The 14,984-nt window shown below is 40.6% G+C and overlaps 1 protein-coding gene and 1 pseudogene across 13 annotated transcripts in view; one reads left to right on the top strand and one right to left on the bottom strand.

The window, feature by feature from the left end:
- Dock3 (dedicator of cytokinesis 3) overlaps positions 1–14,984 on the top strand; it is a 377,571-nt gene that overhangs the window by 86,351 nt on the left and 276,236 nt on the right. For all 13 annotated transcript variants that reach the window (XM_052719644.1, XM_052719626.1, XM_052719604.1 and 10 more), the window contains exon 4: positions 12,230–12,285. In XM_052719644.1, coding sequence (XP_052575604.1) covers positions 12,230–12,285 — 56 coding nt within the window. The remainder of the gene's footprint in view (positions 1–12,229; positions 12,286–14,984) is intronic.
- LOC128098481 (60S acidic ribosomal protein P0-like) lies at positions 531–1,640 on the bottom strand (annotated as a pseudogene).

Genomic DNA, 14,984 nt, shown 5'->3' with positions numbered 1-14,984 from the left:
GACTCTGTTAAGTTCCTAGAAAGCTGCTGATCTCTATTACATTGAAAGCTTGGAAATGCTGCTGGTTCTGCTGTCAGCAAAGGAAGCAGCAGCAACAACAACAACAGGGCAGATCAACCCAGTGGCAAGAGTGAGAATGAACTTCCTCTAAAGTACCCTTTTCCATGTGGGCTCCTACCAGAAAGTGCTGAGTCTTCCCACAGTAATCAGGACAGTTCTTCAGGTGAGACTCCCTACTCAAGTGATTCTAATTTGTGGCAAATTGACATTAAAACCAGCTACAATAATAACTAAGGATATTAAACTTTTTTCCACATTTTTATTGGCCATCGGTTTTTCTTTTTTACAAAAAGATTTATTTATTTTTATTTCATGTGTATATATGAGTGCTTGCATGTATTTATGTGTACCATGTGCATGATTGGTGTCTGTGGAGGCCAGAAGAGAGTATCAGAGCTCCTTGAACTGGAGTTACAGATGGTTTTGAGCTGCCATGTGGATGTTAGGAGCTGAATCCAGGTTCTCTAGAAGAGCAGCAAGTGCTCTTGATTGTTGACTTGTCTCTCCAGGCCCATGTTCTTCTCCTGCTCTTGCTCCTGTTTTTTCTTTTTCTTTCTTTTTTTTTTAACAGAAGTAGCTTTTATTTATTTCCATGTTTCTCAAATTAAGCTGGCTGAGTTGGTTGTTTTGAGGGGATTAGTCAGAGAGACCAAATCCCATATCCCCATCTGATTCCTCCGACTCTTCCTTGGCTTCAGCCTTGGCTGGAGCTGCAGCAGCAACAGGAGCAGCAGTGGTGGCGGCGGCCACAGGGGCAGCAGCCGTGAATGCAGATGGATCAGCCAAGAAGGCCTTGACCTTTTTCCGCAAGTGGGAAGGTGTACTCAGTCTCCACAGACAAAGCCAGAACCCGCTTGTTCCCATTGATGATAGAATGTGGCACTGAGGCAACAGTCGGGTAACCAATCTGCAGACAAACACTGGCAACATTTCGGACGCCCTCCAGGAAGCGGGAGTGCAGAGTCTGCTCTGTGATGTCGAGCACTTCTGGGTTGTAAATGCTCCCATTGTCGAACACCTGCTGGATGATCAGCCCGAAGGAGAAGGGGAAGATGTTCAGCAGTGTGACTTCACTGGCACCTACTTTGTTTCCAGTTTTTATCAGCTGCACATCACTCAGAATTTCAGTGGTGCCCCTGGAGATTTTAGTGGTGATGCCTAAAGCCTGGAAGAAGGAGGTCCAATGTTCTGGGCTGGCACAGTGACCTCACACAGGGCAATGGTACCAGCATGGGCAGCAGCCGGCACCAGCACGGGCAGCACCATGTCCCTAATCTCAGTGAGGTCCTCCTTGGTGAACACAAAGCCCACATTACCCCGGATATGAGGCAACAGTTTCTCCATAGCTGGGTTGTTCTCCCGGTGCCCCCGATGGCCTTGTGCATCATGGTGTGCTTGCCCATCAGCACCACAGCCTTCCCTCGCAGGGACATGCGGATTTGCTGCATCTGCTTGGAGCCCACATTGTCTGCTCCCACAATGAAGCATTTTGGGTAATCATCCAAAAGTTGGATGATCTTAAGGAAGTAGTTGGACTTCCAGGTCGCCCTCTCTTCCCTGGGCATCACGTCGGTGTGTCAGGGATTGCCACGCAGGGTTTAAAGATGATGTCATTCCAATGAGGACACCTGGCGAGAGAAGGCTCTTTTGGTTTTTTTTTTTTTTTTTTTGGTTTTTCGAGACAGGGTTTCTCTGTGTAGCTTTGCGCCTTTCCTGGATCTCGCGCTGTAGACCAGGCTGGCCTCGAACTCACAGAGATCCGCCTGCCTCTGCCTCCCGAGTGCTGGGATTAAAGGCGTGCGCCACCACCGCCCGGCTCTTTTGGTTTTTTGAGACAGGATTTCTCTGTGTAACAGCCTTGGCTGTCATGGAACTTGCTCTGTAGACCAGATTGGCTTTGAACTCACAGAGTTGCCTCTGCCTCCAGAGTACTTGGATTAAAGGTGTGTGCCACCACCACCCGGCATTTTTTTTTTCTTCTTTTGAGAGCTGTTAACTCAATTCACTTACCTGTTTATTGATAAAATTGATTGGGGTGATTTTTCTGTGTGTATTTCATTTTTGGGGTTATATATCTATATATACCTTAATATATTCTTGTTATTAATCTCATATGAGATGAATATCTGGCAAAGATTTTCTCTATTATGTAGGCTCTTTCTTCACTGGTAACTGTTTCCTTTGCTGAATAGAGGCTTTTAACTTTATTTATTTATTAGGTTTTTCTTACTTTCTTTTTCTTTAAGACAGGATCTTGTCCTGGCTGTTTTGGAACTCACTACATAGATCAGACTGGCCTCAAACTCAGATATCCACCTGCCTCTGCCTCCCAAGTGCTGGAATTAAGGGTGTGTACCACAACACCTGGCTATTTTTATTAGTTTTTAAAGATTAATATACAAAGTAATGATACTTCACCATAGGATCCTCATACATACTTCTTAAAAAAATATTTTATCTATCCTTTGACAATTTCTTACCTGTATATTATGTATCTTGATAGGATCAACTTAAGTGGCCCTTCCCCCTCTCTTGGACCTTCCCATCTTCTTCATCTCCTCTTCCTCCTCCTCTCCTTCTTTTGTTCAATAACCTGTTGAGCCAGTTATTGCTGCTTGCATTCGAATAGATGTGAAACCACTCACCAGAATATGGGCAACCTACCAGAGCCACACCCCCAAAGAAATATGACCCTCCCTCCCAGTAGCCATGGCCAATAGCTCTTTGGCTAACAGTGGGGCCTCATGAGTTCTTCCCCCACTCATGCTTGAATGTTGATTGGCTTGATCTTGTACAGGTCTTGTGCATATGAGAGAAAAAAAACCAAGATATTTATTTTTCTAGGATACTTCACTAAGATATAATTTCCAGGTCTATCCATTTTCTGTGCATGTCATGATTTCATTTTCCTTTATGGCACAATAAAATTTATATATATGTATATATATATATATATATCTATATATATATATATATCACATTTTCATTATTCAGTCATCTTTTATGGACATTGTGGTAGTTTGAATGTAATTGGCTTCCATAAGCTCATAGGAAGTGCCACTATTAGGAGATATGGCTTTGTTGGAGTAGGTATGGCCTTGTTAGAGGAAGTATGTCACTGTGAGGGTGGGCTTTGAGGTCTCATATAGGCTCAAGCCATGCCCAGAGCCTCAGTTCACTTCTGGTTGCCTTCGGATCACAAATGTAGAATTCTCAGCTCCATCTCCAGCACGTCTGCCTGCACACCACCATATCCCGCCATGATGATAATGGACTGAACCTCTGAACTATAAGACACCCAATTAAATGTTTTCCTTTAAAAGAGTTGCCGTGGTCACGATGTCTCTTCACAGCAATAGAAACCCTAACTGAGACAGAAGTTGGTAGCAGGGACTGAGGTGTTGCTGTGATGGGCCTGACCATGTTTTTGTTTGGAGTAATTTGGACTTTGGTACTTTGGGTTGGGAAAGTAGTGGAATGTTTTAAGCACTGTTTAATCGGCCATACTAATGTATGGAAGACAGTGGTACTGAGAATGATTTGAACTGTGGGGGGCTGGCTCAAGAGGTTTCAGAGGAGAAGAATTTTAGTATGTTGCCTAGAGATCATTCTTGTGATAATCTGGCGAAGAAAGTGGCTGCTTTTTGCCCTTGTCTGAAGAGTTGACTGAGGCCAAAGTGAAGTTTTGGATTAATTCTGCTGACAGAGGAAATCTCAACACAGCTAGTAGAGACTCTGTCATGTGATTATTAGTGTTAACTCTAATGAAGATATGTAATAAAAAGGAACAAGCTGAGGAGAAAAGGAGCTAGGGAATGGAAGGGGAATGGAGCTAAATCCTGTGTTCAGAGAGATAAACAGATTAAGAAATGGACTAAAGGGAGTGATGACCTCAGGGCAAGATCCCACCCAACTAAATTTCTAACTTGTGAAAAGGAATTAAAGAAAAACCTAGAGGCAGATGTGGTGGCACACACCTTTAATCCTAGCGCTTGGAAGGCAAAGGCTGGCAGATCTCTCAGTTTGAGGTCATCCTGGTCTACAGAGCAAGTTCAAGGACAGCCGAGCTTAGGCAGTGGAGGTAACAATCAAAAACAAAGTTGGTGAAGATGTAATTGAACGAGTGGAGCTTGTTTCAACCCCAGCAAGCAACAAACCTTCGTAGCTTCAATCACATGGTTCTGGCTTTAGAGTTAAGGAGAGAAGAAAAGGGTTATGGAATTTGCCTCTGTGACTAAGGAAAGCCACTGAGACCAGGCATGTGTCATGGGTATCCCTGAAGGCCTAGACAGGTTATTTTGTGAAGCTGTGAAGTTGAAGCCTGGATTGTCTTGGAGATCCTAAGATGTTGGAGATGCTAGTGCTGTGGGATCCCTGCTGAGGAAAACTGCTAACAGGGAGTGAGACCAGCTCAAGAGAAAGAAGTGTGTTGCAGTCAACAAAGGTAAATGGAGTTGGAGATCTGAAGAGCATCTTGACATCAGACATGGAGATGCAGAGTTTGGAGTTTGCTCAGATGGTTTTTGGTCTTACTTTGGTCCAGTATTTCCTCACCATGCTCCATTCCCTACATTTTGGGATGTTAATGAATATCTTGTGCCATTATATGTTGGAAGTATGTGATCTGTTTTTTTTTTTTTTTTAGTATGACTTTATTGAAGATGACATTTAAGAAATTGCATGAATCTCAGAAGAGACTGAACTTTGGACTTTAAAACATTTTTGAGACTGTGATAGCCTGTGGGGACTTTTGAAGTTGGGCTAAATGAATATTGCATTGTGTTATTCCAACAGCCTTATGGGGGCCAGGGAGTAGATTGTGGTAGTTTGAATGTAATTGGCCACCATATGCTCATAGAGAGTGGCATTATTGGGAGGTGTGGCTTTGTTTGAGTAGGTGTGTCCTTGTTGGAGGAAGTGTGTCACTGTGGGGGATTGGCTTTGAATTCTCATATGTGCTCAAGCCACACCCAATGTCTCAGTTTACTTCCTGTTGCCTGTGAATCAAAGATTTAGAATTCACAGCTCTGTCTCCAGCACCTTGTCTGCCTGCATACCACCATATCCCACCATGATGATAATGGACTGAACCTCTGAACTGTAAGACACCCAATTAAATGTTTTTCTTTAAGAGTTGCCGTGGTCATGGTGTCTTTTCACAGCAATAGAAACCCTAACTAAGAGACATGTAGGTTGGTTCTCTTGTTAATGTGAGTAGTGCATCAGTAAACATAGGTGTGTAAGTATATCTGTAGTAGGACTTAATAATCCTTTGTGCATATTCCTAGGAGAAGTATAGTTTGACCATATGTTAGTTCCATTTTTAGTTTTTGGAGAGATTTACATACTGATTTTCATAGTGTTTGCACAAGTTTACATTCTTTTTTTTTTTTTTTTTTGGTTTTTTGAGACAGGGTTTCTCTGTGTAGCTTTGTGCCTTTCCTGGAACTCACTTGGTAGCCCAGGCTGGCCTCGAACTCACAGAGATCCGCCTGCCTCTGCCTCCCGAGTGCTGGGATTAAAGGCGTGCGCCACCACCGCCCGGCAAGTTTACATTCTTGACAGCAGTAAATATGGGTTCCTATTTTCCTTTGTCCTCAACATCATTTTTTGACTCTTGTTTTCTTGATGATAGTTATTTTGGGCAGGGTAAAATGCAGTCTTTAAGAGTTACAATTTGTATTTCTTTAATGCATAAAGCTGTTAAACACTTTTCAAATATTCATTGGCCACATGTTTTTCTTCTTTGGTAACTGTCTTTTTGGTTTATTAGTCCATTTATTGGTCAGAAGACTTAGTTTTTGCTGTTTGATTTTTGTAGTTTTTTTATTTTTTATTTTTTATTTTATCTTATAATTTAATTTAATTTTACATATCAGCCACGGATTCCCTTGTTCTCCCCCCCCACCCCCCCACCCCCGCCTTCCCCACAGCCTACCCCCATTCCCATCTCCTCGAGGGCAAAGACTCCCCTGAGGATTGAGTTCAACTTGGTAGATTCAGTCCAGGCAGGTCCAGTCCCCTCCTCCCAGGCTGAGCCAAGTGTCCCTGTATAAGCCCCAGGTTTCAAACAGCCAACTCATGCACTGAGTACAGGACCCGGTCCCACTGCCTGGATGCCTCCCAAACAGATCAAGCTAATCAACTATCTCACTTATCCAGAGGGCCTGATCCAGTTGGGGGCTCCTCAGCTATTGGTTCATAGTTCATGTGTTTCCATTTGTTTGGCTATTTGTCCCTGTGCTTTTTCCAATCTTGGTCTCAACAATTCTCACTCATATAAACCCTCCTCTTTCTCGCCAATTGGACCTGGAGCTCCACCTGGGGCCTGGCCATGGATCTCTGCATCCTCTTCCATCAGTCATTGGATGAGATTTCTAGCACGACAGTTAAGGTGTTTGGCCATCCTATCACCAGAGTAGGTCATTTCAGGCTTTCTCTCAACCATTGCCAGTAGCCTATTGTGGGGGTATCTTTGTGGATTCCTGTGGGCCTCTCTAGCACTTTGCTTCTTCCTATTCTCATGTGGTCTTCATTTATCATGGTCTTTTATTCCTTGTTCTCCCTCTCTGTTCTTGATCCAGCTGGGATCTCCCGCTCCCTTAAGCTCTCTTTCTCTCGACCCTTGCCCTTCATTACCCCCACTCATGTCCAGGCTGTTCATGCAGATCTCATTCCATTTCTCTGTCATTGGGCGATCCCTGTGTCTTTCTTGGGGTCCTGTTTTCTAGGTAGCCTCCCTGGAGTTGTAGCAGTCTAGTCATCTTTGTTTTATATCTAGTATCCTCCTATGAGTGAGTACATACCATGTTTGTCTTTCTGAGTCTGGGTTACCTCACTCAGGATGATTTTTCTAGATCCATCCATTTGCCTGCAAACCTCATGATGTCATTGTTTTTCTTTGCTGAGTAGTATTCCATTGTGTATATGTACCACATTTTATTTATCCATTTTTCAGTTGAAGGGCATCTAGGTTGTTTCCAGGTTCTGGCTATTACAATGCTGATATGAACATAACTGAGCAAGAGTTTTTGTGGTATGATTAAACATTCCTTGGGTATATGCCCAAGAGTGGTATAGCTGGATCTTGGGGGAGATGGATTCCCAATTTTCTAAGAAAGCGGCATACTGATTTCCAAAGTGGTTGTACAAGCTTGCATTCCCACCAGCAGTGGAGGAGAGTTCCCCTAGCTCCACATCCTCTCCAGCGTAAGGTGTCTTCAGTGTTTTTGATCTTAGCCATTCTGACAGGCGTAAGGTGGTATCTCAGAGTTGTTTTGATTTGCCTTTTCCTGATAATTAGGGATGTTGAGCGATTCCTTAAATGTCTTTCAGCCATTTGAGTTTCCTCTGTTGAGAATTCTCTGTTCAGTTCTATAGCCCACTTCTTAATTGTATTGTTCAGTATTTTGATGTCTAACTTTTTGAGTTCTTTATATATTCTGGATATCAGTCCTCTGTCAGATGTGGGGTTGGTGAAGACCTTCTCCTATTCTGTAGGCTGTCGCTTTGCCTTGTTGACCGTATCCTTTGCTCTACAAAAGCTTCTCAGTTTCACGAGGTCCCATTGATTGATTGTTTCTCTAAGTGTCTGTACTACTGGTGTTATATTTAGGAAGTGAACCTGCTAGAAGAGAAAGTAGGAAGTAGTCTTGAACGCATTGATTTTTGTAGTTTTTTTTAATACATATCTAGGTATTATATTAGTTCCTTATCTGAGATATAGCAGGCAACGATTTTCTCCTGTTTTGTAGCCAGTCCCTTCAGTCTGGATTGCTTTACTTACTGTGAAGAAGCTTTTGGATTTCATGTAATCCCATTTTTTTTTTTTTAGGAATGTTGTGTCTTTCTGAGGTCATTGTAGTTCTCTATGAGTTGAGGCTTCTTTACAGTTCAATGAGGAATTTCACTTATATTTTGATGGGGATTGCATTGAATCTTTAGAATTCTTCTAGTAATTTTATTCACAGTATTAAGTTGAGTTAGTCTCTAAGCATGAAATGTTTTTATTTTCTAGTGACTGTATTAGTATCACTATTAAATGTTTTAGAGTTTTCATTGTAGAGGTTTTTCTTTTTTAAATCTCCCCAATAAGGTTTATATTCCTAGCTTTAAAAAAAGATTTATCTTGTTATTTATGTTTATTTGTGTGCCTATGTGTGTATGCATACATGGGTGCTAGTGCTCATAGAACCTAGAAGAGGGCATTAGATTCCCTGGAGCTCGAGTTATAGGAGGTTATGAACCCCCGACATGAAGAGAACCAGACTCCATTCCTCTGCACGAGCACTCTTAACTACGGAGTCTTTTCTCCAGCCCCCTATTTTTTTTAAAGCTATTGAAAATGAATTATTTTTCCTAATTTCTTTCTTCACCACTTTATTATTGATATATAGAAAAGCTACTGATTTTTTATGTTGCTTTTAGTATTCTGCTGCGTGCTGAAAGTATCAGACCTAAGAGTTTTCTGGTGACATCCATAGCATCCTTTAAGTATAAGATCATGTCATCTGCAAAGAGAATGATTTACCATCTTCCTGTCCTATTTGTATCCCTTTTTCTCTCTTATGGATCTAGCTAAAGTTCTGAGCGCTATATTAAGAGTGGGCCCCTTTTTTGTCATTTCATATTTTGGAGAAAATGCTCTCAGTTTCTCCATTTAATAAAATGTTAGCTTATAGACTTGTCATATGTAGCCATTATTATTTTTTCTATTAGTCTACGTTTCCCCCCTTTTTTATTAAGAAATTTTTTCATTCATTTTACATACCAATCAAAGATCCCCCTCTTACCTCTTCCTGCCTCCCGCCGCCCACCCTCCCCCTCCCAACTCACCTTCCTCTCCCATCCACAAGAAGGCAAGGCCTCCAGTGGGGAGGCACATCCAGTAGAGGCAAGTTCAAGCCCTTCCCCCTGCCTCAAGACTGCACAAGGTGTCCCATCATAGGTAGTGGGCTCCAAAAAGCCTGCTCATGCACCAGAGATGAATTCTGATCCTACCACCAGGGGTCCCCCAAGTAGATCAAGCTACACAACTGTCTAGCCATGCAGAGAGCCTAGTCCAGTCCCATGTATTGCCCCAGAGATGAGACTGCTGAATACCCTGTCATCACAGAGCTTTTCTCCGATGAGTGATGGAAGCAGATGCATAGATCCACAGCCAATCACCAGACAGAGCTCCAAGAGTCCAGTCAGAGAAAGAAGAGGGATTCTATGAGCAAGTGCCTCAGGGGAAACATGCAGCCATTAATATTTTGAGTTATGTTTCTTCTAATCCTAAGTTTTGAGGATTTTATTATGAAATAATATTGGATTTTTGTCAAAAGGCTTTTCTGTATCTGTTGAGGTGATTGTGTTATTTCTGTCCTTACATCTTTTTGTATAATGTATTACATTTATTACTTTGCATATGTTGACCCAATCTTGCATCACAGAGATGAAGCCATAATGTAAGATATTAATATGATCTTAAATTTGCTGTTTGAATACTTTGTTGAGAAATTTTAAATCTATGTTCATTAGGGAAACTGGGCTATAGTATCTAGTTTTGGTATCTAGATAAAAATATCAGAGAAGGTTCCCTAGGCCTCTTAGAGGAATGTATATTTTTTATGTTAGATGTGCTGAATCCAATGAGTCTGTTGTATGATTATTTAAAGCTGATGTCTCTTTACTGGTTTGAGATGCAAGGACCTACCTAAGGCTCTTAGTGAGACAGTGAAGCCTCCCATTATTATTATATCAAGATTTATCTGACATTTAATGTGCTTTAGTGTTCATTTTATGCTACTGGGAAACCCTTACATTTATTGGAAATTTTTTTTACAATCATTATAACATTCTGATGAATTATTCCCTTTATTAATATGTAGTTGCCTTCTTTACTTCTATCTAGATTTTCTTGGAGGGTATTTTATCATATATGAGAGCTTCATTTAGTTGTTTCTGCATGCAGTTGTGTAGTCTAAGTCTTTTTTTATATTTAATATTCCTTGTCAATGTACAGGTTATCTTTTTTTACGAGCCATTACGTAAAATGAATTACTATAGCTAAGTTGCTGATAGCCTTATGTATTATTGGTTGGTGTTATAATTTTTTATTCTCTAGGTTAAAGGATAATAGTATCTAGGTTATTCATGTTTTATTTGAAGGAATTTTATTAGGAGAAATTGAAATGGTTGGAAAACTGAAATGGCTTTTTTATAAGAATGTATTTCTGTGTTGGTAAGGATACCTGTCACCAAACCTGACCACCTGAGTTCAAGCTTCAGCAACCACATAGCAGGAGACAAGGGACTCCCACAAATTGTCCTCTGACCTCCATAAATGCTGCGCGCACACACACACACACACACACACACACACACACAAAATTTAATTTTTTACTCAATGAAAATAGTTTCAAAAGAGTACAAGCAGAACTATTTGTAAAATCTTCCAAACTTGTGCATTCTTTTTTTACAATTTTTTTCTTTTTAAAATTTTATTTTTATTTTTATTATTTAAAACAAATTTTAAATTTAAATGTATTTTGTTTATATTCTTCCCCTCCCTTAAGTTCCCTACCCACCCAAAATTTTTTCTCCTGTTTTTTATTAAGAGATTTTCTGTTCATTTTACATATCAACCACAGATTCCCCTGTCCTTCCTCCTCCCACCCCCCAGCCTTCTCCCCCAACCCACCTCCCCATTCCCACCTCCTCCAAGGCAAGGTCTCCCATGGGGACTCAGCAGAGCCTGGTACATTCAGTTGAGGCAGGTCTAAGCCCCTCCTCCCTGCACCAAGGCTGTGCAAAGTGTTTAATAAAGAATTTTCTTTTCTTTTACATATCAAACCCTGTGCTCCCTCCTTCTTCTTCTCTCCCCCCCACCTACCCCCCCCACCCCTAACCACTCCTCATAGAGGGTAAGGCCTCCCTTGGATAGTCAACACAGGCTGTCATACCAAGTTGGGGCCGGATCTAGCCCCTCCCCACTGCATCAAGGCTGAGTAAGGCTTTGCACTATAGGGAATGGGCTCTAAAAAGTCAGTTAGTGTACCCATAATAAGTCCTGGTCCCATTGCTAGGGGACCCACAAACACATCAAGCCAGAGAACTTTCACCCACATTCAGAGGGCCTAGTGCGTTCCCATGCAGGCTCCCCAGCTGTCAGTCCAGAGTCCATGAGCTCCCACTAGCTTGGGTCAGCTATTTCTGTGGTTTTTCCCATCATGATTCTGACCCCCTTTGCTCTTACAATCTTTCCTCTTTTTCTTCAGCTGAACTCCAGTATCTTGGCCAAGTGCTTGGCTGTGGGTCTCTGCATCTGCTTCCATCAGTCACTGGATGTAGGTTCTATGATGACAATTAGGATGGACACCAATCTGAGTGCAGGGGAAGGCTAGTTCAAGCACCCTCTCCACCATTGCTATGAGTCTTAGCTAGGGACAATCTTGTGAATTCCTGGTGTTTTCCCTAGCTGCAAATTTTTCCTCATCCCCTTAATGGTACACTCTGTCAAGATATCTCTTTTATTGTTCTTACTCCCCATCTCTCCCCCATGTTCCCACCTCCCATCCCCTCCCCTCTATTCCCTCCTCCCAGTTTACCCAGGAGATCTTAACCCTTTCCTCTTCCTGGGGCGATCCATGTGTGTCCCTTTTAGTGTCCTCCTCTTTACCTAGCTTCTCTGGGGTTGTGGATTGTAGCCTGGTTTATCCTTTTGCTTTGTGTCTAATATTCACTTATGAGTGAGTACATACCATGCCAAACTGGTACATTCTTAAATGAATCTAAATATTAGTGAGAGTCTTAAAATTGTTTCTGTAACTCAAAGCTGGATAACTGTAAGTTATTGATAAGATGATGATGTGGATTTTGAACACAAATGACCTGTATACAGTACTATAGCTTGTGAGTCATTTCATGCATTATTTCTACTTTGTAGTTATTTAACATTTTATTTATAAAGTATTTAAGGCTGTAGTTTTCTCCTGAGGATACAGTCTAGTTATACATGGTCATAAAATCCCAACCTAATGCTCTTCCTTCAACTCTGTATTCTTGATGTGCAAAGTGGTTGTTTTAATAGAATATTTACTACATTTCCATTCTCTTTGAATATATATATATGAGATATTAATCACAATTTATATTTTGTTAACTGGACTTTTTGTTTGTTTTACAGGGAATCTTTCCTGCGAATTATATTCATTTGAAAAAGGCAATTGTCAGTAATAGAGGGTAAGTAATTAGCTTAAGTTAATTTATAATTATTAGAGGTTGCAGAGGAAGTCTGACTTGGTTCATAGTTTATATAAAATATTGACAGGATTTTTAAAAATATGCATTTATTGTTATATAGAATCCCAAGCTCTAATTTTTAAAATTGTATTTTGGATAAATATCCTTAGCTGTAAATTTTGTCAAAGCAGTAACATATATAGTGTCTTTTATAAGTATATTAGGTACGACTTTGAGAATTATCATTTATAGACTAGGTATTAGAGATAAATTTGTCATTTCACTGTTACATGTCAAAGTGAAGGAAACTTTTAAAATCTTTTTAAGTAGAGATTCAAAAAATTTAAAGGTGTACCTTATGGATAGAAAACTTATTATTCAAAATGAATATATTATGCATACATTTGAAAAACAAAAATTAGTTTTTGTTTTTGTTTTGTTTGTTTTTGAGACAGGGTCTCATATTAGCCTTCACTGGCCTGGCACTTGCTATGTAAACCAGGGTGGTCTCAACTTACAGAGACCTGCCTGTTTCTGCCTCCACAGTGCTGGAATTAAAGGCATGTGCCACCACAGTTTAGTGTTTTTATGGAATTCCTGAATGTATGAATGAGTGGGTCTCTGATTGTTGTGCCGTTTCTTGGACTCTTTTTCTTCGGTTTGTTTTGTTCAGTTCCGATGTGTTTTGTTTTATCTTACTATATTTTATTTCATTATTATCCATTAAAAGCCTGTTTATTTATTTATTAATTAATTTTATAATTTGATTTAATTTTACATATCAGCCACAGATTCCCCTGTCCTCCCTCCTCCCACCCCCTCTCCCCCCAGCCTATCCCCCATTCCCATCTCCTCCAGGGCAAGGACTCCCCTGGGGATTCAGCTCAACCTGGTAGATTCAGTCTAGGCAGGTCCAGTCCCCTCCTCCCAGGCTGAGCAAAGTGTCCCTGCATAGGCCCCAGGTTCCAAAAAGCCAGCTCATGCACTAAGGACAGGTCCTGGTCCCACTGCCTGGGTGCCTGCCAAACAGTTCAGGCTAATCAACTGTGTCACTTATCCAGAGGGCCTGATCCAGTTGGGGGCTCCTCAGCTATTGGTTCATAGGTTCACTAGTTTGGCTATTTGTCCCGGTGCTTTTTCCAATCTTGGTCTCAACAATTCTCGCTCATACAATTCCTCCTCTTTCTCGCTGATTGGATTCCTGGAGCTCCACCTGGGGCCTGGCCATGGATCTCTGCATCCTCTTCCATCAGTCATTGGATGAGATTTCTAGCACGACAGTTAGGGTGTTTGGCCATCCTATCACCAGAGTAGGTCAGTTCGGGCTTTCTCTCGACCCTTGCCAGTAGTCTGTTGTGGAGGTATCTTTGTGGATTTCTGGGGACCTCTCTAGCACTTTACTTCTTCCTATTCCCATGGGGTCTTCATTTATCATGGTCTCTTTTTCCTTGTTCTCCCTCTCTGTTCTTGATCCAGCTGGTCTCTCCCGCTCCCCTAAGCTCTCTTTCCCTCCACCCTTGCCCTTCATTAACCCCCCTCACGTCTAGTTTGCTCATGTAGGTCTCATTCATTTCTCTGTCATTGGGCGATCCCTGTGCCTGTTCATTTTTTAATGAAAGGGTATGAATCTGGATGGGAGGGAGGTGGGGAGAAATTGGGAAGAGTACGGGGAGGGAAAACTGTAATCAGGATATATTATGTGAGAAAAAAATCTATTTTCAATAAAACAAAAAAATTTTAAATAAAATCTTTAAAAAGACATTTATACAACAACAAAAGAAAAAAAATTTTCACAGAAAAGAAATGAGAAATAAATATACCAAATGCTAACACTGATTGTTTTACATGTTGAGAGTTCTTTTTAAGGTAATTGTTATTGTCATGTCATATTTTATAAAGTTAAATAAGTTTTAAAAATTCATTTTAAAATGTAAAATTTAAGTAATGTTTACTTTTCAACTAAGAAAGCTTTTGACTGGAGAGTGAGTAAGCATCAGAGTCCATAGTCATTTAAATTTCAGTCATGAAGATACAAACTACATTAGTAAAAGTATGACATGGAATTTAATGTAGGAAATTATTTGTGCTCATGTTTAAAGGGTGAAAAACAAAAGAGGAAATAATGATACCAACCAAATAATAATAACAACAGATACCAGTCGACTCAAGTGGCTGGGATACAAAGTACAATAAGATGGGATACCAGATCCTAGGAATTGGAGGAAATGGGTCTTGAGACATTGGAGCTCAATGAGAATGGGAGATAACAGGGCTGCTGGTGGTGTTTATGAGTAATGTGGCAATAAGGGTACTCTATCAGTGCCAAAGACAACTGGATGCTAAAGCCAATTTTCATCAGTAGAGAATTGTTTATAGGAACAGTAAGAAACACATTTTTTCCTTGATATCTTTCTAAAAGATATCAGCTTTGACAAAGGGGGTTGTGTAACAAAGTTCATGTGCTCAGCCTTAAGATTATGCTCAGAAAGTTAGGTTTGGAAGTGGTAATTATTAGTAAATCACTAGTCTGACTTCCAAGGTAAAATTTGTTTTTGGAAATTATAAGAATTACAATATTATGGTATAAATATATTATTAAAATAATTCTTTATCCCCCCTTTTTCTTTGTGTGTTGGGAAGTAAACTCAGAGCTCTGTGTGTGATAAATACTCTACCATTGAGCCACATCCAGAGTCCCT

Source organism: Peromyscus californicus, unplaced genomic scaffold (assembly GCF_007827085.1).
Source record: "Peromyscus californicus insignis strain IS unplaced genomic scaffold, ASM782708v3 Scaffold_11__1_contigs__length_118956290, whole genome shotgun sequence".
NCBI classification, from domain to species: domain Eukaryota; kingdom Metazoa; phylum Chordata; class Mammalia; order Rodentia; family Cricetidae; genus Peromyscus; species Peromyscus californicus.
Note: the sequence above shows the minus strand (reverse complement) of the source record. Positions and strands in the feature narration are given on the sequence as shown.